This window comes from Salvelinus namaycush, chromosome 6 (genome assembly GCF_016432855.1).
Source record: "Salvelinus namaycush isolate Seneca chromosome 6, SaNama_1.0, whole genome shotgun sequence".
In the NCBI taxonomy this organism is placed as follows: Eukaryota; Metazoa; Chordata; class Actinopteri; order Salmoniformes; family Salmonidae; genus Salvelinus; species Salvelinus namaycush.
The window spans coordinates 46,313,478-46,338,898 of NC_052312.1; the positions used below are offsets into that span (position 1 = coordinate 46,313,478).

The following is a 25,421-nucleotide window of genomic DNA, read 5'->3' on the forward strand; positions in this document are numbered from 1 at the left end:
GCTCTCTCTCTCTAGCTCTCTCTCTCTAGCTCTCTCTCTAGCTCTCTCTCTCTAGCTCTCTCTCTCTAGCTCTCTCTCTCTAGCTCTCTCTCTCTAGCTCTCTCTCTCTAGCTCTCTCTCTAGCTCTCTCTCGCTCTCTCTCTCTAGCTCTCTCTCTCTCTCTAGCTCTCTCTCTCTAGCTCTCTCTCTCTCTCTCCGTCTCGCTCGCTCCTCGCTCTCTCTCCGGCTCCTCGCTCTCTCTCTCCGGCTCCTCGCTCTCTCTCTCCGGCTCCCTCGCTCTCTCTCTCTCTGGCTCCCTCGCTCTCTCTCTCTCTGGCTCCCTCGCTCTCTCTCTCTCTGGCTCCCTCGCTCTCTCTCTCTCTGGCTCCCTCGCTCTCTCTCTCTCTGGCTCCCTCGCTCTCTCTCTCTCTGGCTCCCTCGCTCTCTCTCTCTGGCTCCCTCGCTCTCTCTCTCTGGCTCCCTCGCTCTCTCTCTCTGGCTCCCTCGCTCTCTCTCCGGCTCCCTCGCTCTCTCTCCGGCTCCCTCGCTCTCGCTCTCCGGCTCCCTCGCTCTCCGGCTCCCTCGCTCTCGCTCTCCGGCTCCCTCGCTCTCCGGCTCCCTCGCTCTCACTCTCCGGGTCCCTCGCTCCCTCGCTCTCCGGCTCCCTCGCTCTCCGGCTCGCTCGCTCGCTCTCTCTCTCCCTGCCTCACTCGCTCTGTCCCTCTTTTCTTCCTTGCAGGAAGCACTGTGCTGATTCTTCCCTAACTCTGACACATTGAATCAGAATACCTTTTATAACACACTGACTTAAGTAGCTACCTTGTTAAAACATTTTCTCTCCTCTTAGCATGCCAACTTTGAAGTAGATTGCTAGCACTGTAGGAGGCGTTATGTCAGATGAGCTCCCCACCGCTCCAAAACTGCTCCAAATGAAGTCGTTGTTTGGGTTTTTTCTCCTTCTCTTCTGACCCAGAGTCATCTGTTCACTCCGAGACGCTCTGCTTCACAAACCCCCCAACCCCTGTGGGTCGTGTTTAAAATGTGTGTAGCTACCAAGGGGGGCCTTCTCTTTCCCAGTGTGTGTCTCGCTCGCTCTCTCTCTCTGCTTCCTAAATGACATGTGGAGAAATGGATGGCCCTGCAGAACAGCAGCGGTAGCACTAGCAGCGGTAGCACTAGCAGCGGTAGCACTGGCAGCGGTAGCACTGGCAGCGGTAGCACTGGCAGCGGTAGCACTGGCAGCGGTAGCACTGGCAGCGGTAGCACTGGCAGCGGTAGCACTGGCAGCACTAGCAGCGGCATCACTGGCAGCACTAGCAGCGGCATCACTGGCAGCACTAGCAGCGGCAGCACTGGCAGCGGCAGCACTGGCAGCGGCAGCACTGGCAGCGGCAGCACTGGCAGCGGCAGCACAGTGGTGGCAGAGGCAGCAGCGGTAGCTAACAACGTCAGTGGAAAATCCATTCAGCTAAAGCAGGGGGCACAGAGAGTACCGTGAAGATCCATGCTAATGTGGTACAAGGAGAGCAGAGGGGGAGTGCATGGGCAAATTCATTGTAGAATCCGGAATGAACTGTGTGTGAGAGAGAGAGACTGTGTCTACCCTGACAGCTCCCTACGATAAGCAGAGGTCATAAAAACTATTCCATTGTCTCTGGCCAGCGTCAACACAGACCCACTGTTTTTCACTTTCCATTAGAGCAATACAGTCTCCCTCCAGGACCACAACTGGTTCACATACAACTAGGTTGGTAACAGTAACAGTCAGCTTAAATTGGATTTGAAATCGTTTCTAGTCTGATCTTCCAGACTGAATATTGTTTGATGGTATCTTTTAAAGGCTCGCCTGTTGGCATTGCTGTTAAGATATGTTTCTATTGAATTCTTTAACAACCAATCAAAGCACAAGCCTGACAGTGAACCAATGAAAATCAATCAATACGGCCCCATCTGATAAAACACACCTCAGAAAAACAAGTCGGTCTCTTCCTCTTTCCTTACGCAACTACTCGTTCCCTAGGCCTCAACTCCCCCCACACACACACACACAATAGCAGGGATCCTCACACACAGCAACAACTCATCATGTCAACCTACTATAGTGTGTAGCCATCAGTAAATGGCTTTTACTCCCATCAACATTGTTGAGTCACGTTGACTCCCAGCCACGGCGTGCAGCCACGGCGTGCAGCCAAGCGTGCTCATAGAAGAGCCTGTTGTTTGAGTGTCATTCATACAACTGTTATGAACAGATAGGCCCTGAGTCATCACCAGTGTTGTTTTAAAGGTTGTCATTCATTATAGTATTAAAGAATGTTTATTTCATGTTATAAAATGTTGGTCTGTAGTCTAATCATTGGTAGTAGAACGTTTGTCTATCTTTTCCCTTGTGCCATTTGGAATAAATTGAATTCTAACGACCTGTTATATTCCAATAACTAGGACCCTATTTAGTCATATCCCCCTTGACTATAGAATCGTATAGAAAGATATTGAATCGTATAGAAAGATATTGAATCATATAGAAATATATTGAGTCATATAGAAATATATAGAATCATATAGAAAGATATTGAATAATTTAGCCTAGATAGCACATGGAATAAGTAATGCAGAAAGTAAATATTTGAGGAGCTGTTATTTCATGAACACATTGTTTGGTCATTAGAAGGGACCACTATGTTCCTCTATCCTCATGTGGGTCAACAATTCATTTCCATTCAAAATCCTAATTCTCCTAACCTTACCCTAACCTTAACCCATAACCCTAAACCTAACCCCTAAACTTAAAATAGTCTTTGTCCTCATGGGATATGGGATATGTCCCCACGAGAGAGCATTTTCCTTGTTCTAAAATCCCACAAGGATAGTACATCCCCACAAGTATAGAAGAACCAACCACACACAACCGAGCACACACAACCCTACAACCACACACAACCGAGCACACACAACCACTACAACCACACACAACCCCTACAACCACACACAACCGAGCGCACACACAACCCCTACAACCACACACAACCCTACAACCACACACAACCCCTACAACCACACACAACCCAGCACGAACAACCCCTACAACCACACACAACCCCTACAGCTGAGCGCACACACAACCCATACAACCACACACAACCCCTACAACCACACACAACCCCTACAACCACACACAACCCCTACAACCACACACAACCCAGCACGAACAACCCCTACAACCACACACAACCCCTACAACTGAGCGCACACACAACCCCTACAACTGAGCGCACACACAACCCCTACAACCACACACAACCCCTACAACTGAGCGCACACACAACCCCTACAACTGAGCGCACACACAACCCCTACAACCACACACTCCCCTACAACTGAGCGCACACACAACCCCTACAACTGAGCACACACACAACCCCTACAACTGAGCGCACACACAACCCCTACAACTGAGCGCACACACAACCCCTACAACTGAGCGCACACACAACCCCTACAACTGAGCGCACACACAACCCCTACAACTGAGCGCACACACAACCCCTACAACTGAGCGCACACACAACCCCTACAACTGAGCGCACACACAACCCCTACAACTGAGCGCACACACAACCCCTACAACTGAGCGCACACACAACCCCTACAACTGAGCGCACACACAACCCCTACAACTGAGCGCACACACAACCCCTACAACTGAGCGCACACACAACCCCTACAACTGAGCGCACACACAACCCCTACAACTGAGCGCACACACAACCCCTACAACTGAGCGCACACACAACCCCTACAACCGAGCGCACACACAACCTCTACAATCACACACAACCAACCACACACAACCCCTACAACCACACACAACCCCTACAACCACACAACCGAGCGCACACACAACCCCTACAACCACACACAACCGAGCGCACACACAACCCCTACAACCACACACAACCCCTACAACCACACGCAACCCCTACAACCACACGCAACCCCTACAACCACACACAACCGAGCGCACACGCAACCCCTACAACCACACACAACCCCTACAACCCCTACAACCACACACAACCGAGCGCACACACAACCCCTACAACCACACACAACCCCTACAACCGAGCGCACACACAACCCCTACAACCACACACAACCCCTACAACCGAGCGCACACACAACCCCTACAGCCACACACAACCCCTACAGCCACACACAACCCCTACAACCACACACAACCCCTACAACCACACACAACCCCTACAACCACACACAACCCAGCACGAACAACCCCTACAACCACACACAACCCCTACAACTGAGCGCACACAACCCCTACAACTGAGCGCACACACAACCCCTACAACCACACACAACCCCTACAACTGAGCGCACACACAACCCCTACAACTGAGCGCACACACAACCCCTACAACCACACACAACCCCTACAACCACACACAACCCCTACAACCGAGCGCACACACAACCTCTACAATCACACACAACCAACCACACACAACCCCTAACATCACACACAACCAACCACACACAACCCCTAACATCACACACAACCAACCACACACAACCCCTACAACCACACACAACCCCTAGTACATCACATACCATTTACTGCCCCCCTCCGCCCCCTAGTGAGAGAACTTGGGACTATAGCCTTGTTCTGTTCAATGTTCTCTGTGTATATAGTTCAAAATAATACAATGTAAAAATTGCTGACACCATTCAAACCAATGAGGGTTCAGAACTTTAAAGCCAATTATCTCAGAATCATCTTTTTGCAGATAGAACCATTAAAGTCCCAAGTTTACCAGTGGTTCAGCCCATTACTGGTTATCAGCTTTTCCTATTGTACTATACTGCCCCCCCCCTACACCTCTAGCTGGTGCAGCCCTCCAGGCACAATCAAAGAATTCATTCTTTCCCTGTTCTATCTCTAGTTGGCACTTTTTCATCATGTTCTGTTTGCTCCGTATCTCTCTTGCTCTGTCTCTCCCTGTCTGTCTCTCTCTGTTTTCCCCTTCTCCTTTTCTATCTGCTCTGTCTCCCCTCTTTTGATATTTGTTTATTCTATTCCATTTAATATTTCACCAACATGCTTATCCTGCTCCACCACATTTGTCCTGCACTTTCTTTCTGCTGATTTGTCTATGTTCTGCCCGCTTCTCTCTCGCTCTCTCTGCCTCATCTTTCCTCTTTTGCATTTTTCAGATTTTCTACCGTTCTACTTTTCCTGTTTCTCTCCCGCTCACTCTTTCTCTCCCCTTTTCCTTTCTCTCTCATGTCTTCCCTCCTTTTCTCTCCCCTCCAAGCTTTCTGCTTCTCCCTCCCTCCCCTCTCTCCATCCGTCAGGGTCCTGTGAGCTGTGGCGGACACGGTGCATGCTGCATGCTCGTCTCCTTCCAAATGGCTTCCTCAGTGATTGCTAATGAAGCACACGGAGTAGAGCGAGAGCTGCTTCCTTCCGACGGAGGAGGACTGGCTTTTGTGTCGCCCTGGACACGGCCTGCCTGACAGCCCCCAACGACTAGCTAGCGGCACCACGTTAGCTCAGTACAGAACCACTCCAGTATAGATTGGTGTGGTATAGTAGAGATATAATTCAGTACAGAACCACTCCAGTATAGATTGGTGTGGTATAACAGAGATATAATTCAGTACAGAACCACTCCAGTATAGATTGGTGTGGTATACCAGAGATATAATTCAGTACAGAACCACTCCAGTATAGATTGGTGTGGTATAACAGAGATATAATTCAGTACAGAACCACTCCAGTATAGATTGGTGTGGTATAGCAGAGATATAATTCAGTACAGAACCACTCCAGTATAGATTGGTGTGGTATAGTAGAGATATAATTCAGTACAGAACCACTCCAGTATAGATTGGTGTGGTATAGCAGAGATATAATTCAGTACAGAACCACTCCAGTATAGATTGGTGTGGTATAGCAGAGATATAATTCAGTACAGAACCACTCCAGTATAGATTGGTGTGGTATACCAGAGATATAATTCAGTACAGAACCACTCCAGTATAGATTGGTGTGGTATAACAGAGATATAATTCAGTACAGAACCACTCCAGTATAGATTGGTGTGGTATAGCAGAGATATAATTCAGTACAGAACCACTCCAGTATAGATTGGTGTGGTATAGCAGAGATATAATTCAGTACAGAACCACTCCAGTATAGATTGGTGTGGTATAGTAGAGATATAATTCAGTACAGAACCACTCCAGTATAGATTGGTGTGGTATAGCAGAGATATAATTCAGTACAGAACCACTCCAGTATAGATTGGTGTGGTATAGCAGAGATATAATTCAGTACAGAACCACTCCAGTATAGATTGGTGTGGTATAGCAGAGATATAATTCAGTACAGAACCACTCCAGTATAGATTGGTGTGGTATAACAGAGATATAATTCAGTACAGAAAGCACAGGACAGACACCTTACTGCCTCTAGGACCCCTCTTGTTGTCCAGCTACACAACTGGGCTTTGTCAGCTCACTACAGCATAGTACAACATTGGATGATGTGGTATATCATGGGTAGAGCACAGTATGCCAATGGTATTGCATTGGTGTAGGATAATACTGCACAGACACGGTACAGAACTCTACAGACCAGCACAGCTCCACCATACGTACTGGATGTGGACACCTGCTGGTCGAACATCTCATTCCAAAATCATGGCCGTTAATATGGAGTTAGTCCCCCTTTTACTGCTATAACAGCCTCTACTCTTCTGGGAAGGCTTTCCACTAGATGCTGGAACATTGCTGCGCAGACCTGCTTCCATTCAGCTTCAAGAGCGTTAGTGATATTGGGCACTGAGGGTGGGCGATTAGGCTTGGCTCGCAGTCGGCGTTCCAATTCATCCCAAAGGTGTTCGATGGGGTTGAAGTCAGTGCTCTGTTCAGGCCAGTCAAGTTCTTCCACACCGATCTCGAGAAACCAACAAAATTTCTGTGTGGACCTCGCTTTAGAAGCACAGAATCGTCTAGAATGTCATTGTATGCTGTAGCGTTAAGATTTTCCTTTACTGGAACTAAGGAGCCTAGTCCGACCAATGGAAAAACAGCCCCAGACCATTATTCCTCCTCCACCAAACTTTACAGTTGGTACTATGCATTCGGTCAGGTAGCGTCCTCCTGGCATCTGCCAAACCCAGATTAGTTCGTTGGACTGCCAGATGGTGAAGCGAGATTCACTCCAGACAACGCGTTTCCACTGCTCCAGAGTCCACTAATTTGAAGGAGTGTCCACAAACTTTTGTATATATTGTGTATGTGCTATCTTAATTTGATCACTCTGTTGTTGCAGAGAATTTTCCTGTAATTTCCACCTTAAAATGTCAGACTTGATTTGCCTTAACAAAAAATTATATCAACACTTCCTTCGGTTTCTCTCTCCGTCTCTACTGTCTCTCACTCTCTCTACTGTCTCTCTGTCTCTCTGTCTTTCTGTCTTTCTCTCTCTTTCTCTCTCTCTACTGTCTCTCTACTGTCTCTCTGTCTCTGTCTTTCTCTCTCTCTCTACCTCTCTCTCTCCGTCTCTACTGTCTCTCTCTCTCCGTCTCTACTGTCTCTCTCTCTCTCTCTCTACTCTCTCGCTCTACTCTCTCTCTCTCTACCTCTCTCTCTCCGTCTCTACTCTCTCTCTCTCTCTCTCTCTACTGTCTCTTGCATTCAGCACACTCCAGTGAGAATTGGGATGCTACTTTGTGGCTCTCACACACTATCATATCGTCAAACCAATGTCCTGCTCAAATCATCACACCGGAGAAACAATGACCAATTCTGCCATTCGATGGCGATGAAATGGACTGGATGAAGCGGCTACGCTTGTTTTCCAAGCCCCCCCCCCCCCCAAGTCGCCGCAGCTCGCCCCGCTGTCCCTACACATGAAGTATCCACAGCACAAATCACTGCTGACACACACACACACATGCATACGCACACACAGGCACATACGCAGACACACACACATTCACATGCATACGCACACACACGGGCATGCTCGCATATGCAACAAAGCAAACGCACACATTTCACTGTCAGTCTACACCTGTTGTTTACCAAGCTTGTGACAAAGAACATTTGATTTGACACACCACAGTGCCCGTCAGATGCTGTCCCTTAGCCAGCCCTGCACTTTGACACACTGTCCCTTAAGGCAAGCCGTGAGTCACCGACGGTAACGGGGAGAGGGGGAAGGAGCGAGAGAAAGAGAAGGGGGGTGGCGTATTTGGATTTGATCATGTCTGATCCTTGCCTAAGTGACCAGAGTTGGCCTAAGGTGCACTGCAGAAGCCTGCATTTAACCCAATAGGTAGTTGGGGGGGTCTTCAAGGGTAGATGGTACAAGGTCATGCATGGGCACAACATGTATGGCTTTGTGTTTTGTGTGAGGTGAACTGGCTGGGATTGTTTGTTCGTGAGCTGTGTGTGTGTAAGGGTGTCTTACTGTTTGTGTGCCAGCGATATGTTTGCATCAGTGACAGACACAGTGAATGTAATACACGTATAGGTAATGTGTGTGGGATTCAGGTTCTCTAAGTATTTGGGTTTAAGAGAGATTTTTAGTCTGCTTATCAGCTCAGTGGCAGTTTGCATATGGTTGTGTGCATCTGTGTGTAATCTAAGTAAATGTGGGCTATGTGTCTGAGTGTGTGAGAGAGGCAGGGATATTTTGACTTTGTGTGTGTGTGAAGGATATATTAATCAGTTTGCGTGTGTATGTATCAAAACCCCCCCTCCTAATCTGTCTCTTTGGATTGGAGATGGCCCCTCTCTCTAAGCCCCCCTCCCTCCCTCCATCTCTCTCTCTAAATTCCCAGAGCCGTCACCCCCACATACACACGTCACTCTCCCTCTGACGGGCCCTGACTGCAGGATAAACACATCAAAAGCTGCCTCAGCTCTCTCTCTCTCTGCTATCTCAGCTCTCTCTCTCTCTGCTATCTCAGCTCTCTCTCTCTCTCTGCTATCTCAGCTCTCTCTCTCTCTCTGCTATCTCAGCTCTCTCTCTCTGCTATCTCAGCTCTCTCTCTCTGCTATCTCTGTCTCTCTCTCTCTCTGCTATCTCAGCTCTCTCTCTCTGCTATCTCTGCTCTGTCTCTCTCTCTCTTATCTCTGCTCTGTCTGTCTCTCTCTCTCTCTGCTCTCTCTGCTATGTCTCTCTCTCTCTACTATCTCTCTCTCCTATCTCTGCTCTGTCTCTCTCTCTCTCTGCTCTCTCTCCCTCTGCTCGGTCTCTCTCTGCTATCTCTGCTCTGTCTCTCTCTCTCTGCTCGGTCTCTCTCTCTCTGCTATCTCTGCTCTGTCTCTCTGCTCTCTCTGCTCTGTCTCTCTCTCTCTCTCTCTGCTATCTCTGCTCTGTCTCTCTCTCTCTGCTCTCTCTGCTCTGTCTCTCTCTCTCTGCTCTCTCTGCTCTGTCTCTCTCTCTCTCTGCTCTCTCTCTCTCTCTGCTCTGTCTCTCTCTCTGCTCTGCTCTCTCTCTCTGCTCTCTCTGCTCTCTCTCTCTGCTCTCTCTCTCTGCTATCTCTGCTCTGTCTCTGCTCTCTCTGCTCTGTCTCTCTCTCTCTGCTCTCTCTGCTCTGTCTCTCTCTCTCTCTGCTCTGTCTCTCTCTCTGCTCTCTCTGCTCTCTCTCTCTGCTCTCTCTGCTCTCTCTCTCTGCTCTCTCTCTCTGTCTCTCTCTCTCTCTGCTATCTCTGCTCTCTCTCTCTCTCTCTCTCTCTCTCTCTCTCTCTCTCTCTGCTATCTCTGCTCTGTCTCTCTCTCTCTCTCTCTGCTATCTCTGCTCTGTCTTTCTCTCTCTCTGCTATCTCGTCTCTCTCTCTCTCTCTGCTGTCTCAGCTCTCTCTCTCTCTGCTATCTCTGCTCTGTCTCTCTCTCTCTGCTCGGTCTCTCTCTCTCTGCTATCTCTGCTCTGTCTCTCTGCTCTCTCTGCTCTGTCTCTCTCTCTCTCTCTCTCTGCTATATCTGCTCTGTCTCTCTCTCTCTCTCTCTCTGCTATCTCTGCTCTGTCTCTCTCTCTCTCTCTCTGCTATCTCTGTCTCTCTCTCTCTGCTATCTCTGCTCTGTCTCTCTCTCTCTCTCTCTCTGCTATCTCTGCTCTGTCTCTCTCTCTCTCTGCTCTGTCTCTCTCTCTCTGCTCTGTCTCTGCTCTGTCTCTGCTCTCTCTCTTTCTCTCTCTGCTAGCTCTGCTCTGTCTCTCTCTCTCTCTGCTCTCTCTGCTCTGTCTCTCTCTCTCTCTGCTCTGTCTCTCTCTCGGCTCTGCTCTCTCTGCTCTCTCTCTCTGCTATCTCTGCTCTGTCTCTCTCTCTCTCTCTCTGCTATCTCTGCTCTGTCTCTCTCTCTCTCTCTGCTATCTCTGCTCTGTCTCTCTCTCTCTCTCTCTCTGCTATCTCTGCTCTGTCTCTCTCTCTCTCTCTCTGCTATCTCTGCTCTGTCTCTCTCTGCTATCTCTGCTCTGTCTCTCTCTCTTATCTCTGCTCTGTCTGTCTCTCTCTCTCTTATCTCTGCTCTGTCTGTCTCTCTGCTATCTCTATCTCTCTGCTCTCTCTGCTCTGTCTCTCTCTCTCTCTCTCTGCTCGGTCTCTCTCTCTCTGCTATCTCTGCTCTGTCTCTCTCTCTCTGCTCGGTCTCTCTCTCTCTGCTATCTCTGCTCTGTCTCTCTGCTCTCTCTGCTCTGTCTCTCTCTCTCTCTCTCTCTCTCTGCTATCTCTGCTCTGTCTCTCTCTCTCTCTGCTCTCTGCTCTGTCTCTCTCTCTCTCTGCTCTGTCTCTCTCTCTGCTCTCTCGGCTCTGCTCTCTCTGCTCTCTCTCTCTGCTATCTCTGCTCTGTCTCTCTCTCTCTCTCTCTCTCTCTGCTATCTCTGCTCTGTCTCTCTCTCTCTCTCTGCTATCTCTGCTCTGTCTCTCTCTCTCTCTCTCTCTCTGCTATCTCTGCTCTGTCTCTCTCTCTCTCTCTCTCTGCTATCTCTGCTCTGTCTCTCTCTCTCTCTCTCTCTGCTATCTCTGCTCTGTCTCTCTCTCTCTCTCTCTCTGCTATCTCTGCTCTGTCTCTCTCTGCTATCTCTGCTCTGTCTCTCTCTCTCTCTGCTCTGTCTCTGCTCTCTCTCTCTCTGCTATCTCTGCTCTCTCTCTCTCTCTCTCTGCTAGCTCTGCTCTGTCTCTCTCTCTCTCTGCTCTGTCTCTCTCTCTGCTCTCTCGGCTCTGCTCTCTCTGCTCTCTCTCTCTGCTATCTCTGCTCTGTCTCTCTCTCTCTCTCTCTCTGCTATCTCTGCTCTGTCTCTCTCTCTCTCTCTGCTATCTCTGCTCTGTCTCTCTCTCTCTCTCTCTCTGCTATCTCTGCTCTGTCTCTCTCTCTCTCTCTCTCTGCTATCTCTGCTCTGTCTCTCTCTGCTATCTCTGCTCTGTCTCTCTCTCTCTCTGCTCTGTCTCTCTCTCTCTGCTCTGTCTCTGCTCTGTCTCTGCTCTGTCGCTCTCTCTCTCTGCTATCTTTGCTCTCTCTCTCTCTGCTATCTCTGCTCTCTCTCTCTCTCTCTCTCTGCTAGCTCTGCTCTGTCTCTCTCTCTGCTCTTACTGCATGGCGCAGAGCAGAGAGACGAGTATACCAGCCACTCTCCCTTTCCCTCCCTCCCTCTCTTTCTCTCTCCTCTCTCCTCTCTATCACAAATAAATAGGAGTAGAGAGGAAATAGAGTCGGATCCCTCCGAGACAATCTTGCACCGTCCTCCCATTACTGCCTCGGTTACGTAAACCGGTGACAGAGGGGACAGTATGTGCCGTTTAACGGCTGCCGGGGCTTGGCCGGTGACCGGGCTGCGGTGACACTACCTCGTCAGCAGTAGTTTTTTCTTTTTGTGGGACGAGTTTTCTACACGAGGGTTGTGTCCGTCCAGGCTGTGTAAATTATAGACCAATCAGAGTTGAATCACTCAGACACAGTGAGCAATATGCCCTCATCGTCGATACCAGCTTGTATTATTACTTCCTTTTACTGATTAATAAGATGCCCCCAATTTTGTTTTTGTCTGATCTTTTTTTCTCTTTTCTTGCATTTTAATGAGCTGTGGCGCCGGGGGCCCTGTCGCCCGGTTGTTAATGCTCCGGCGTCCCGCTGACAGCCAGCGTGCGTCTTGGTAAAGAAAGAGAGGCCTCTGTTCTGTACGTGTCACTCCTTACACCGATAGTCAAAACAACCGGCTCTCTAAAAAAAAACACGCTGTTAGCCAGTTTGAGCCGTCCACAGACGCTAACGACCCGGTGTACATGTCATCTCTGCAGGTTAGGGCTATGTTAAGATGGAGAGGGAGATTGTTGAAGAATGCACAGTTAACGGCGAGACCCACAGCATTTGTCATCATAAAACCGTTGCTGACTGATGAAGCCACAACAGCTGGGGTGATGCAATGAAAAGAGAAATGAGATGTTTTGGGGGCCAAGAGGAACGCGTGCTCACATCACCAGGGTCTGTCTCGTACATCCACAAGTCGCGTAGTGAAAAACACCTCTCTGACCACTTGAAGTCAAGCACATAGAAAACAAGCCCCTCTAGTTAGCACACCATATCACACCCTACATCTTCATATCTTTACACACATGCAATCATTCATTGACATGACAGCAGTGCAGTCTCATATCACTGGAGAGCACTTCAAATACCCCTGTATGAATAGAGGCCCTTTAAAAGCTATTTCTCCTGGGTTCCATGCATTTGGAGAACTTCATGAAAACGGGACAAATCTAGTACCTGCTTTGAAATGGGCCACACCTTGATTAAGTACCGTGTCATTGACTAATGTTATGCGTACTAAACATAGCTTCTCTCCACCTGCCTCGACACACGGGCATATCAAGTGTTATTAAAAACAGCAGCAGGCACTGTGCTGTGATTCATTCTGTGTGAGTCACCCAGCACACGCAGGGTTAAAGTATAGCTGCAGAGTCTTACTGCAGTGTCTGAAGCGTTTGGCTGTTCGCTACAGTACGCCAGGGAGAAAAAAACGTCATCTCTCTCTGTTTGTTTTTTTTCTCTCCAAAAATCATTTTTATTGCATTTGTAACATTTGGCACAGTACAAATTCATGGTGCTTTTACAAGATAAACCTGTAAAGATCAAACACTGACCTTTTTTTTGAATGTTTTTTTTCTTAAAGAAAGTCTTCTCAGTATAAATGTTTTTTCTCTTTTCACTGCATTCTCTGTAGCATTGGTTTAAAAAAAATCACACAGAATGCCTCTTTTTTAAAACAAGTCTACCCTCATTTCTCAAAGTCAAGATAGTATGTTAAACAACTCGTCTTTTTAAATAGAAGTTACAAGTTAGAAAATAGTTTGAATGTATTTATTTTTAATATAATATGCTTCTCTATCACCAGCCCATGGTAGTTTGAATAGTTTCATATATAGATTTATTTATAAGCATGTACAACAAGAAATTATCAGTCTTTAAGTTTTGCACTCTTTTCAAAAAGAAAGTTCCTGTCCTTTTTTCCCCGTTGTGCATTCTATTGCATGTAGTTATGAGTGGGGGGGGGGGGCGGCTATGGGGATTGGGACGTGGCTGGGGAGGGGGGTTGTTAAATCTGAGTCTCCTGAACCTTCTCCTTGGTGTGAGTTTTTATGACAAAGGACTCAGGGAGGTTTGTGGTGGCGCTGGGCAAGGTTCGAGGGAGAGAGTTCCCGATGTTGTTCTCTGTCCATTTAGCCCCGTGTCCTGCTGGCTTGTACGTGTTGTATTTGGGCTTGAGGGTGCGGTAGTCCACCTTGTGATGGTCTGCTTTGTGGGGACTGGAATCCATTTTGGGTTTCTGGTTGCCATAATCCTGTTTGTGGGAGCTGTTGTAGTCTGATTTGAAGACGATGTAGTCCGGCGCGGCCTTGGGGGTGTATTCTGATTTGGGTTTGTATTGACTGTTGTCGGGTTTGGATTTGTGTGTACTGTACTCCGGTTTGGATTTGGACTGAGTGCTGTAGTCAGCTTTGTAAGGGCTGTAGTCTGGTTTAGGTCGTGGGTGAGTGCTGTAGTCCGGTTTGGGTTTTGGATGAGTGCCATAATCCGGTTTGAAGGGGCTATAATCTGCTTTAGGTGTTCTCGGGTGAGTACTGTAGTCAGGTTTGAAGGGGCTATAGTCCGCTTTAGGTGTTCTCGGGTGAGTACTGTAGTCAGGTTTGAAGGGGCTATAGTCCGCTTTAGGCTGCTTGTGAGTGCTATATTCAGGTCTGAACGGGCTATAATCAGCCTTTGGTCTATGAAGGCTAAAATCTGGTGTAGATTTGTGGGCACTATATTCCACGGTAGATTTGTGGGTAGTGTAGTCCACGGTTGGTTTATAGGTGGTGTACTCAGCCTTGGGCTTGTGTATAATGTAGTCTGGTTTGGGCTTGTGGATTATGTAGTCCCCCTTGTAGTCAGCTTTGGGTTTGGGGAAGCCATAGTCTGTTTTGTGGCTGATATAATCCAGTTTTTGGATGCTGTTGTGGTCTCGTATCTCGGGCAGCGTGTGGTCTCGGATCTCGTTGGCAGCAGAAGCTGGCGGTGGCAGGTCCTCCTCGTCCACCTGGATGATTTCCACCGTACGGGCGGCTGCCACTGTGCTCCGCTGCTGGTGGCGCTTCCTCAGCTTGTAGAAGGCGATGAGCATGACGGCGGCCAGCAGCGTGACGGCTACGAAGCAGCCGATGATGATCTTGGTGGTTTTCATCATCTCGTCCAGGCTGGGGACTGTGTCGGGTGGCTTGACCGTGGCGGACTTGGAGGCAGGAATGGCGGACGGTCGGGTGCCTGGCTGGCCCTCGGTGTTCTGGAGCAGAACAGTGGGAGTAGAGATGAAGACGGGCTGAAAGAGGGAGGGCAAGGCAGTGGTGGTGGTGCCAGCGCCCCCCGCACCTCCTCCTGCTTCTCCTCCTGCCCCCCTACCAGTGTTAGGGGCGCTCGTTGTGGTCTTGGGCTTGGGCATCTCCGTGGTGGGTCCCGGCACTTCCACGGTCACCGTGGTGAAGTAGCTGAGGTTGGACGTGTTGAGTTCAGCCGCGCTCACGTTGAGGTAGGCCGAGGCGTTTGAGTTGCCGGCCGCGTTGGACACCATGCAGGTGTAGGTGCCTGTGTCAGCCGCCAGGACGTTGGAGAAGTTGAGCGTGCCGTCGTTGAGCACAGCGATCCGCTGGTGTGCCGAGGCGTGCGTCAGGACAGTCCCATTGGGCAGCAGCCACCGGACCGAGGACATTGGCGCCGTCCGGCAACGGAGCTCCGCTACGCGCTCTGCCGAAATGTTCAAGTCTCTTGGCGCATCGCCAATGAAGGGGGCAGAGCACTGGAGCACGCCGGGCTCCCCCCGGTCCACCTCCACCAGCTGGCGGCCCCGCATGTGGGCCGGCGCGTGGCATCGGCCGCAGCAGGTAGAATTGGTAGGGATGTACTCTCGCAGCCAGCGCGCCAGCCACAGGGCTTCACAGCCACAGTTCCAGGGGTTGTGGTGGAGGTGCAGCTCCACCAGGTACCTGAGGGGGGAGAACAGGTCGTGCGGCAGGGCGCTCAGATTGTTGTGGGCTAGGTTGAGCTCCACCAGCGAGCTCAGGTCGTCGAAGGCGTTGCGCTCGATCACCCCAATCTGCGAATTCATCACCCACAGCTTCTTGAGTGAGCGGAGGCCCCGGAAGGAGCCTGGCTTGATTTCGGAGAACAGGTTCTCCGAGATCTCCAGCTCCTCCAGGCCCAGCAGGGGGCTCAGATTGGGCATCTCCCCCCGGATGTTGCACATGCCCAGGTTGAGGTACTTGAGGTTGTGCAGGCCCTCGAAGGCGCCATCGGAGATGAAATCCAGCTTGCGCAGCTCGCCCAAGTCCAAACGCATGAGCGAGGGCACTCGGTTGAAGGCATATGAAGGGATGCTCTCGATGGGGTTATTCCTCAGCCATAATTCCCTTAGCTTGGACAGGTACTCAAAGGCACCACTGGGCACCCCAGTTAGCCGGTTGTCAAATAGCTCCAGCGTGTTTAGGCTGGTGAGGCCATTGAAGGCGCCCACCTCGATCTGCCGGATAGCGTTGCGGCCCAGCTGCAGAACCTCAAGGTGGTGCAGGTGTCGGAAGGTGTCGGCCTGCACCTCTCCAATGGCATTCTCCATCAGGTTGAGGTGGCGCGTGTTGGCGGGGATGCCCGGGGGCACGCGAGTGAGGCCGCGCCGTGTGCACACCACCTTGCTCAGCTGGCTACTACACGAGCACTGCGGTGGGCAGCCCTGAGGCCCTGGCGCTGCCGCCCCCGCCATAGCCAGAGAGGAGCTGCTCCACGCTCGCGCCATCAGGAACACAACACAGAGCAGGGTGGCTCGACGCACAGCTACCCGCCCCAGGAGACTCATGATGTGGCACGCTCATAATTCAGCATCGTCCGGGGGGAGAGGGCCGGAGGTGGGGTTGGGGGCGGGGGGGTTGGCTGATTGGGGTGGTGGTCGAAAGTGGGAGGGGGGGTGGGGTATAAAGAGGGGAGGGAAGGGGGTTGGTTCTTGGGCTGGCCCTACCCTGGATTAAGCAAGACTCTGGCTCTCTTTTCCATGGACACTACTGGAGGGGGGAGGGCGACTGCTCTTAAATGTTTCTGAGAAAGATAAATAATAATAGAATAGGAGATGGAGATGATTGAAATAGGGTTGGAAACGCTAGACACCTACCTCAAGCTTTTATTTACAGGTCCTTACGAGATTGTTTTCTCTTTTTGTCAATCACATTAAATCAGGTATATATCCAAGGAGCAGAAAAATACAGACTTTTCTTTCTGCTCTGTTAGAAGCAAATTAAGTGAAGATTCTTTGCCAAAATGGCCCCTTTTTATAATTCCACACAAGCGAACATCATCCGAAGAAGGAAAAGATGTGAAGGCCCATCCGCAGCTTGTGTTTTAGATGGGTAGGAATCCAGTCAGGCTCCTAAAGCAGTACACTCTGGCTCCCCCTCGGCTGCTCTTCTCCCGCTTGTCCTTGGAATCCGCTGCTCGATGCCTCCGCTGAACGCCTTCTCCAAGTCTCCATAGCACAAACGCGTGCTCACCGACACACACACTCCGCACTCTGAAAACCCAAGGCAGAGAAGAAAAATGGGTGGGGGTTTCAGGGTAGGGGGGGGGGGGGGGGGGGGTTTAAGGAGGAAGAAGAAGAAAAATTCCACAGTCCTTTCAAATGTTCTTCCCCTTTTGTTTGAGATGGGGGGGGGGGAAACAGGACCCCCCTTTCCTTTCCTTGGCTCTTTCTATTTTTTGGTGGTCAGTCAGTCAGTCCACCCTCTCTCTCTCTCTCTTGGTGTGTCGCGTCGTGTCCACTTGATTTCTGTTGCGCTCGGCAGGGTTGAAAAGGCTACGCGACACACACTGCGGTCATTAGCTTATTTCTCCTCTTAACTAGCTCTGCGCTCCAGCACAGCAGCACGCAAACACGGCTCGCCAGCAGCGGCGCTCACACACACACACACACACACACAGCAGCTGCAGCCTGCCTCCCGCGCACTTCCCAATAATCCGTCAATTTCTTCCGAGGGTGGGTGGGGGTTTGTAGCAGGGTTGAGAGAGGTAGCGAGGGGGGGGGGTGTAGAGTAGATTCAGCAGCAATATCAGCACAGCAAAAAGAGGCTAAAGCGCTATCTCCCTCGGTCTCTTTCTAGCTCCTGTTTTCAATCCCTTTTTTCTTCACCGCGCGGCAGAATAGGAGAGTGAAGCAAGAGAGAGCCGAGCGGGGCACAGGCGTGAATGTTACAGCAGCTTCGATGAGGAAAATAGATCCGCTGTAGCAGCAGACGAGCGAGAGCGGGGATGTGTATCTCTTTCTCTCTCTCGCTCTTCTCAGCCCCTGCAGTGTCCTGAGGTAGTGGCCAAGCTCAAAGCACTCAGTCCTTTGTGTGTGCCAGCGCGAAGCCTCTCAACCGTGTTAGCTTCCACTGTCCTCTCTTTCTGTGTCTCTGTCTTTCTCTCTTGTTTCTCTCTCTGGCTCCCTGGCTTAGAGGAGAATAAAGCGCTGCCCAGGTGAACTGGAGAAAACGGCAGTGTGTCCCCACGGCAACACGATTTTAACCCCTGCAGCCCCGGTGTTAATCCTGTTGCTCAGGTTATTCCGGCACGTTTTTCTGGTGCCAGTGTGGTGCAAGGCTGCTCTCTCTCTCTCTCTCTCGTTTACTCACTCTCTCTCTTTCATTCGCTTGTTCACTCTGTTGCTCTCTCTCTCTCTTTTGTCCTTGAGTGGGGAACGTGAATGTACTGCTGACGCATCCCGCTCGGAGCAGTGCATTGGTTTGATGCAGTGTTTTTGTGCATTAACTAATCCACTCTCTCCCCTCTCTTTCTTTCTTTCTCTCTCCTTCTTTCTCTCTCCCTCTTTCTCTCTCTCTCTCCCCCCTCTCTCATTCTACCCTGTTCCTCTCCAGTCTCACTCAAGTCTTTGCTCTTGCTCTCTCTCCTCGTTTGCCTATCTACTCATCTTTTTTCTCTCCCCCATTGCTCTCTCGCGCTCGCTCTCTCTCTCCGTCCTCCTGTCAGAAGGTCAATGTAGAGTGAGTGTATCCTGCCTGACGTGTGTGTGCGTGTGCGCGCGGGCCCTGGGACATTTTCAGGACTGGATGGCGGGAGATGGTCTACTGTTGAGTGAGGTAGAGATAGAGGAAGTGAAAGAGAGAGGGAGAGATAGATAGAGAGGGACAGAGAGAAGTGAGAGGGAGGGAGAGATAGAGAGGGACAGAGAGAAGATGTGAGAGGGAGGGAGAGATAGAGAGGGACAGAGAGAAGATGTGAGAGGGAGGGAGAGATAGAGAGGGACAGAGAGAAGATGTGAGAGGGAGGGAGAGATAGAGAGGGACAGAGAGAAGACGTGAGAGGGAGGGAGAGATAGAGAGGGACAGAGAGAAGATGTGAGAGGGAGGGAGAGATAGAGAGGGACAGAGAGAAGATGTGAGAGGGAGGGAGAGATAGAGAGGGACAGAGAGAAGAAGTGAGAGGGAGGGAGAGATAGAGAGGGACAGAGAAGAAGTGAGGGAGGGAGAGATAGAGAGGGACAGAGAGAAGATGTGAGAGAGAGGGAGAGATAGAGAGAAAAAGTGAGAGGGAGGACGAGATAAAGAGAGGGACAGAGAGAGGGAGGACGAAATAGAGAGGGACAGAGAGAAGAAGTGAGAGGGAGTACGAGATAGAGAGGGACAGAGAAGTGAAAGAGGGAGATAAAGATAGAGGGACAGAGAGAAGAGTCACTCTGATTTCGATGATAAACACACCTCTTTTTGATGAATGATTTTACTCTACATCTACTGTCTCTCTCTCTCTTTCTCTCTCTCTCTCTCCCTCTTGCTCGCTCTCTTTCACTTTCTCTCTCTCTCCCCCACTCCTCCATTTCCCAGGAACAGGGAAGAATATCTGACTCCTTCCTTTCCCCACTATTCTCTCTCCCTTTAACGCCCTCTCTCGCTCCCACCTCTCCCTCTTACTCTCCCTCTCTCCTCAAGTTGATGTGAGTGAATGGTGATTAGTCCGGGGTCCGGCCCCTGGTCAGAGAGTGGGATGCTGCTGACTGTGGTGCTTGGAGCACACCAGGCCACCGTGCAGGGTCTTCATGGTGTGTGTAGAACAGGGATTCCTCAACTAGACTCAGATGTTTTTTTTCTTTAGTGGATGGTCATGGGGCTGGAACATAAGTACAAATCATTTGTAGACTGCACATTGAACGCAAGAAGATATAATAATATTTGACTAAAACATGATCATTTCAAACCTGGCTTACATTTGTATATGGTCACACTTGGGGATACTTAGGAAAATATTTCTAAAATTCAAATCACTTAGAGCTGATTTGCTGGTGTTTTTACAATATTTTATGTCCAACAATAAAGCTATTGTTTATTTATAATTGTTTTGCTCAGAAAACGTATAATAAAGTCACTTGGCCGCCAGCTGGGGAACCCTGGTTTAGAACATAGAATTACAACTGATAAGGCAGGTCTTCACCAGACATCACCGGCAACAACATCGCCTATGGGCACATACCCACTGTCACTGGACCAGACTGGACTTCAAAAAGTGATCTTCACTGACGAGTGGCGGTTTTGTCTCACCAGGGGTGATGGTCGGATTCGCGTTTATCGTCGAAGGAATGAGCGTGACACAGAGGCCTGTGCTCTGGAGCGGGATCGATTTGGAGGTGGAGGGTCCGTCATGGTCTGGGGCGGTGTGTCACAGCATCATCGGACTGAGCTTGTTGTCATTGCAGGCCATCTCAACGCTGTGCGTTACAGGGAAGACATCCTCCTCCCTCATGTGGTACCCTTCCTGCAGCCTCATCCTAAAATGACCCTCCAGCATGACAATGTCACCAGCCATACTGCTCGTTCTGTGCGTGTTTTCCTGCAAGACAGTAATGTCAGTGTTCTGCCATGGCCAGCGAAGAGCCCGGATCTGAATCCCATTGAGCACGTCTGGGACCTGTTGGTTTGGAGGAAGAGGGCTAGGGCCATTCCCCCCAGAAATGTCCGGAAAATTGCAGGTGCCTTGTTGGAAGAGTGGTGTAACATCTCACAGCAAGAACTGGCAAATCTGATGCTGTCCATGAGGAGGAGATGCACTGCAGTACTTAATGCAGCTGGTGGCCACACCAGATACTGACTGTTACTTTTGATTTTGACCCCGACCCTTTGTTCAGGGACACATTATTCAATTTCTGTTAGTCACATGTCTGTGGAACTTGTTCAGTTTATGTCTCAGTTGTTGAATCTTGTTATGTGCATACAAATATTTACACATTTTATGTTTGCTGAAAATAAACGCAGTTGAGTGAGAGGACGTTTCTTCTTTTGCTGAGTTTAGTTGGTTTTGGCTCTGAAATCAAACACACACACACACACACACACACACACACACACACACACACACACACACACAGCCGGAAGACCTAACCCGGGATAATCTGCACAGCTCCATGAACCCAGTCACAACATCAGCCTGCAATGTCAATTGCCCTTCTGTTATAATGGGCCAAGCCCAAATGTAATGTTGTGTGTGGATGAGGTGAGCAGTGGTACTGGCAGGCGCTCAGTCTGTTCAGAGCGGGGACGGTGTGTGTGTGTGTTGGGTCTCATACGAGAATTCATACGGGAATTCCCTACCAAAATGACCCATCAACCCATAATGACCACGGCTGGTAGTTGGTAGGCTCCTCTCCTTTCAGCCTGCCCTGGTTTGACTCATTGAAACAGTTCCCCCTAATGCCACATTGAATTGACCCAGAATGGCAGCTTTGCCCTGATAGGCTCTAGTTCTGCCCCCCCCTGTAAATAATATTGCCGATATATTTTTGGTTGTGCTAAAGCACTGTCCAAGCAGTGCTGGTGGTCATGTGGTCAACGTTCTGGTGGTCAACACTACGGTGATCCACAATGGCAGAAGGGAGCCTGGTTGAGTTGTGGTCGGCCCCTGACGGCTTCCATGGGGGATCTGAAGAATTTAACGTTGAAGACTTAACTTAACTGCCTTACCACCATGCCACCCTCTCATGCCCTAACGTGCCTGCTGCTGCCTCGAATGCCCTGGACCGCCTGGCGTGGTTTGTGGGCACGAGGCGACCCACTTTTTGGCACGGTGGGTCTGCCAGTCAGTTAGCATGTCAAGGGTAGACGTGTGTTTGTGGAGTGCGTGGTGCAGAACCCAGGCCTTGGGGCTACAGCCAGCGAGTCTGGGATGCTACCAGTCGCATGTAGGTCAGCTGTGTGTTTGTGTGAGATGAGATGAGAGGGAGCGAGAGGACCAATGAGTGTATGTCCTGCCGTATATCCCTAATGCTAATCTGATTATATACTGTACACAGTAGCAGGATGATAGATCTAATGAATATTATGTCATTGCACAGCCCTTGCCAAAAATTAGGATTTGTGTGCGTTCTGTTTAGTTTGACAGTGTAGGCTAAAGAGCAGGGGTGGGAAACATACGAGCCCATTCACTCCGGCCCAGGGGAGATTTGAGTAAAAAATATACAAAAAATATTGGGAAATGTATTATTTTGGTTTAAGGTCCAGGTCACTCTTGAATGTCTAAAACTATATGGAAATTATAAAAAAATTCTAATGGACCTAAAAGTTTTCAAATCACTGCCCCTTTTTCTGGCCGGCAAATTGCTTTTGACGAAGTAATCGTTCCGAAAAAATCAGTGCAAAAATCTCAAATGCAACTTTCTATCTTTGGATTCTATCTTGTAACCTTTGGAATCAGAGGCAGATGCTTTCTCCCATCCCCCGTCCCCAACGCCCTAGCAAAACCCAACTTGAAGGTAACAGCGCTCACTGTTGCTCCTAGTGGCTGGTTTCCACGTCATCTCCCGACATCCTCAGACATGGATGGACGTTGAATACTGACTTGTATCACGGGTGACCTGCCTGGCGATAGCGCCTGTGAGCCTTAAAGGCGTGTGTGCTTGGGGAAAGAAGTCTCTGCTTCTGTGTTTGTGTGAGTTTGTATGTGCTCATTTCTTTTTGCGTTAGCTGTGTGTGTTCATAGTGTGTGTGTGTCCTCCACCTCTGCAGTATCTAGGGAGACCACAGTCCTCTCTCTCATCAGTTCTGCTCAGCCTCATCCCCAGTTAACTGGGTTTAACCATTTCTCCAGCCCACTGCCCTGCCCTCCGCTGGGAACTTTGTCCCCTTCTCTCTCTCTCTCTCTCTCTCTCCAGACTTTCAGTTTTCAATCCTCTGCTAGTTTTAGTATTATTACTCAGAGGAGGGAACACACACCGACTGACCTTGGGGAAGAGGACAGGGGTCAGACACTACTTTTCCCATTTTTCATTTCAATTTCCAGGAATTAATTCTGGGAGAGATTACACCCACAAAGACCGCCGCCACCCCGGCAAGAGAGTTTAAACCGTGTGTGAGGGATTTTACCATTAATCATTATTCTCATTACACACTTTACACACACCATACACACGCGCCAGTGTGACAGCTGGCAGTTGTCCAGCATACAATGGACACTCTCTCTCTCACTCACTCACACACACACACACACACACACACACACACACACACACACACACACACACACACACCTGTACACGCACCCAGACATACGCTACATTGCAACTAGATTAAATATTCTAGATTAGAGTTTTTTATTTTATCACGTTAAGCTGTCAGTTAAATGAATTTAGGTGAATTTAACCCACCATAGGTAATCTCATCTCAACCTGTGGGGCCTCTTGTCTGTCTCTTGTCTCTCTCACACTCTCCTCTCCTTCCCTCCTTAACAGTGTATTAGTGCGTGGTCTAATATTTGAAGGCCAGTCAGTGGTTAATTGTATTTGCCCAGATGGTGTGTGATATGTGGTATATGTGTGACATGCTATTGGGGGCTTAAGGGTTCAGGCTAAGTGAATCCACACTTCAACCCCTTCTCTTTGTCTCTCTCTCCCTCCATCCCTCTCTCTTTGTCTCTCTCTCCCTCCATCCCTCTCTCACCCTGTTGATCTCTACCTCTTACTCCCCCCTTCCTCCTCATCTCTCTGTCTCTCTCCCTCCATCCCTCTCTCACCCTGTTGATCTCTGTCCTTCTCAGTGCTGATCTCTACCTCTTACTCCCCCCTTCCTCCTCATCTCTATTTTCCTCTCAATCTACCCTCCCCCTCTCTCTCCTTTCATCCCCCTCTCTCTCCTTTCATCCCCCTCTCTCTCCTTTCATCCCCCTCTCTCTCCTTTTATCCCCCTCTCTCCTTTTATCCACCTCTCTCTCCTTTCATCCCCCCCTCTCTCTCCTTTCATCCCCCTCTCTCTCTCCTTTCATCCCCCCTCTCTCTCCTTTTATCCCCCTCTCTCTCCTTTTATCCACCTCTCTCTCCTTTCATCCCCCTCTCTCTCTCCTTTCATCCCCCCTCTCTCTCCTTTCATCCCCCCCTCTCTCCTTTCCTCCCCCCTCTCTCTCCTTTCATCCCCCCCTCTCTCTCCTTTCATCCCCCCCCTCTCTCCTTTTATCCCCCCTCTCTCTCCTTTCATCCCCCTCTCTCTCCTTTCATCCCCCTCTCTCTCCTTTTATCCCCCTCTCTCTCCTTTCATCCCCCTCTCTCTCCTTTTATCCCCCTCTCTCTCCTTTCATCCCCCTCTCTCTCCTTTTATCCCCCTCTCTCTCCTTTCATCCCCCTCTCTCTCCTTTCACCCCCCTCTCTCTCCTTTCATCCCCCTAGTGTGCTACAGCAGCTCTCATAATAGCCATTGTTTATAGACTAATGACCTTCATTATGTTTGGGGCCTGTTTGTAGCCCCGCCAGAGCTAGTGGATTAGCTAGCCTCATGTCAACTGGATGTGGAAGAAAGCAGGCTTAAAGTAGCCAACCCAGTGATCATCCTCCTCATCATCATCGCCTGTTAAAAGCCTTCATAATAGCCTAGCAGATGAACATTTAATAAAAAGGCTATTGAAGTCGCCCAAATTCAATTTTGGTATTTGAGAATCATCTCATCTTTTTTGATATGGCTTATTGCACATCTGAGGCATAGCATTTGTGGTCGTGAGATTTGAAGGTCAGTTGTGTGTAGTGTAGCCTAACAATGTTTGGGTTTAGTCCTCTTGTGTTTCTTTTAGTGTGACCTTTTACATATTTAGAGGTGTAATTAGCCAAAGTGTTTGTGTTAATGTTCTGGGGCACACACACACACACTGTCACATTTAGGAACGCATCCAACCAGTGCTCTCCCTGGCATCCGGTACCAAGGGGGTGGGGCCAACCCCCTGTTGCTCACCCATTCTACCATATGCAAATTCCCCCGCCGTCTTTCCCGGCCACGTCATTGGTCGAGGAGGCTCCATTAAGATTCCGGAAGCGTCGTGGCGTGCGCATTATCCCTCACTGTGTCGCCTTGCCAACCGCCTGACGGGCTAGCGGGCTGTAAATAGAGAGGGCTCCATTCTCAGCTCCCTGGGTAAAGACATGTTAATGCCCAACCATGAGAGGCCTTAAATCTCCCTGACTTTTAGCTGCTTGGGAGCAGAGGACGTGTGGGTGGTGGGGGGCTACTCTGGGTACTCTGCCCTACTCTCTCAATCTCCCTCTTCTCCCATTCCTCTCTCGTCCTTTTCAGGGGCTGGTGAAAATGAAACTTGCCTGTCTGTCTCTATCTCTGAGTTTGCTGGCTAGCTGAGCGCATTCCCAAATGCAGCACAACCGTGCTAAAGAAAGCCTCTAAGAGTCTAATATTCTGTCTAAAATGTTTTATGGTCAGTCTCTGCCTAGCGAACTCTTTGATCGTGACCACTGAAATACATGCTATGTCAACATTTTAATGCGGATGGTTTTGCCACACACCCAATTGTGACATTGTGTTAACACCTTTGTACTTTGCCTCACTGTCATGAGATGCTAGCTTCTGTCTCCAAAATGGTTTTCCATGAAACGGCA

The 25,421-nt window shown here is 49.7% G+C and overlaps 2 protein-coding genes across 2 annotated transcripts in view; one reads left to right on the forward strand and one right to left on the reverse strand.

The window, feature by feature from the left end:
• Positions 1 to 25,421, forward strand: part of LOC120049154 (staphylococcal nuclease domain-containing protein 1-like) — a 311,592-nt gene that overhangs the window by 119,913 nt on the left and 166,258 nt on the right.
• On the reverse strand, positions 13,061 to 16,400 carry LOC120050097 (leucine-rich repeat-containing protein 4-like). The gene has a single exon (XM_038996739.1). The coding sequence runs from the start codon at positions 16,380 to 16,382 to the stop codon at positions 13,599 to 13,601; it is 2,784 nt and encodes a 927-aa protein (XP_038852667.1). The 5' UTR covers positions 16,383 to 16,400; the 3' UTR covers positions 13,061 to 13,598.

Coding starts and splice junctions, on each gene's coding strand:
- LOC120050097 (XM_038996739.1), bottom strand. CDS start 16,382: ATGAGTCTCCTGGGGCGGGTAGCTGTGCGTCGAGCCACCCTGCTCTGT.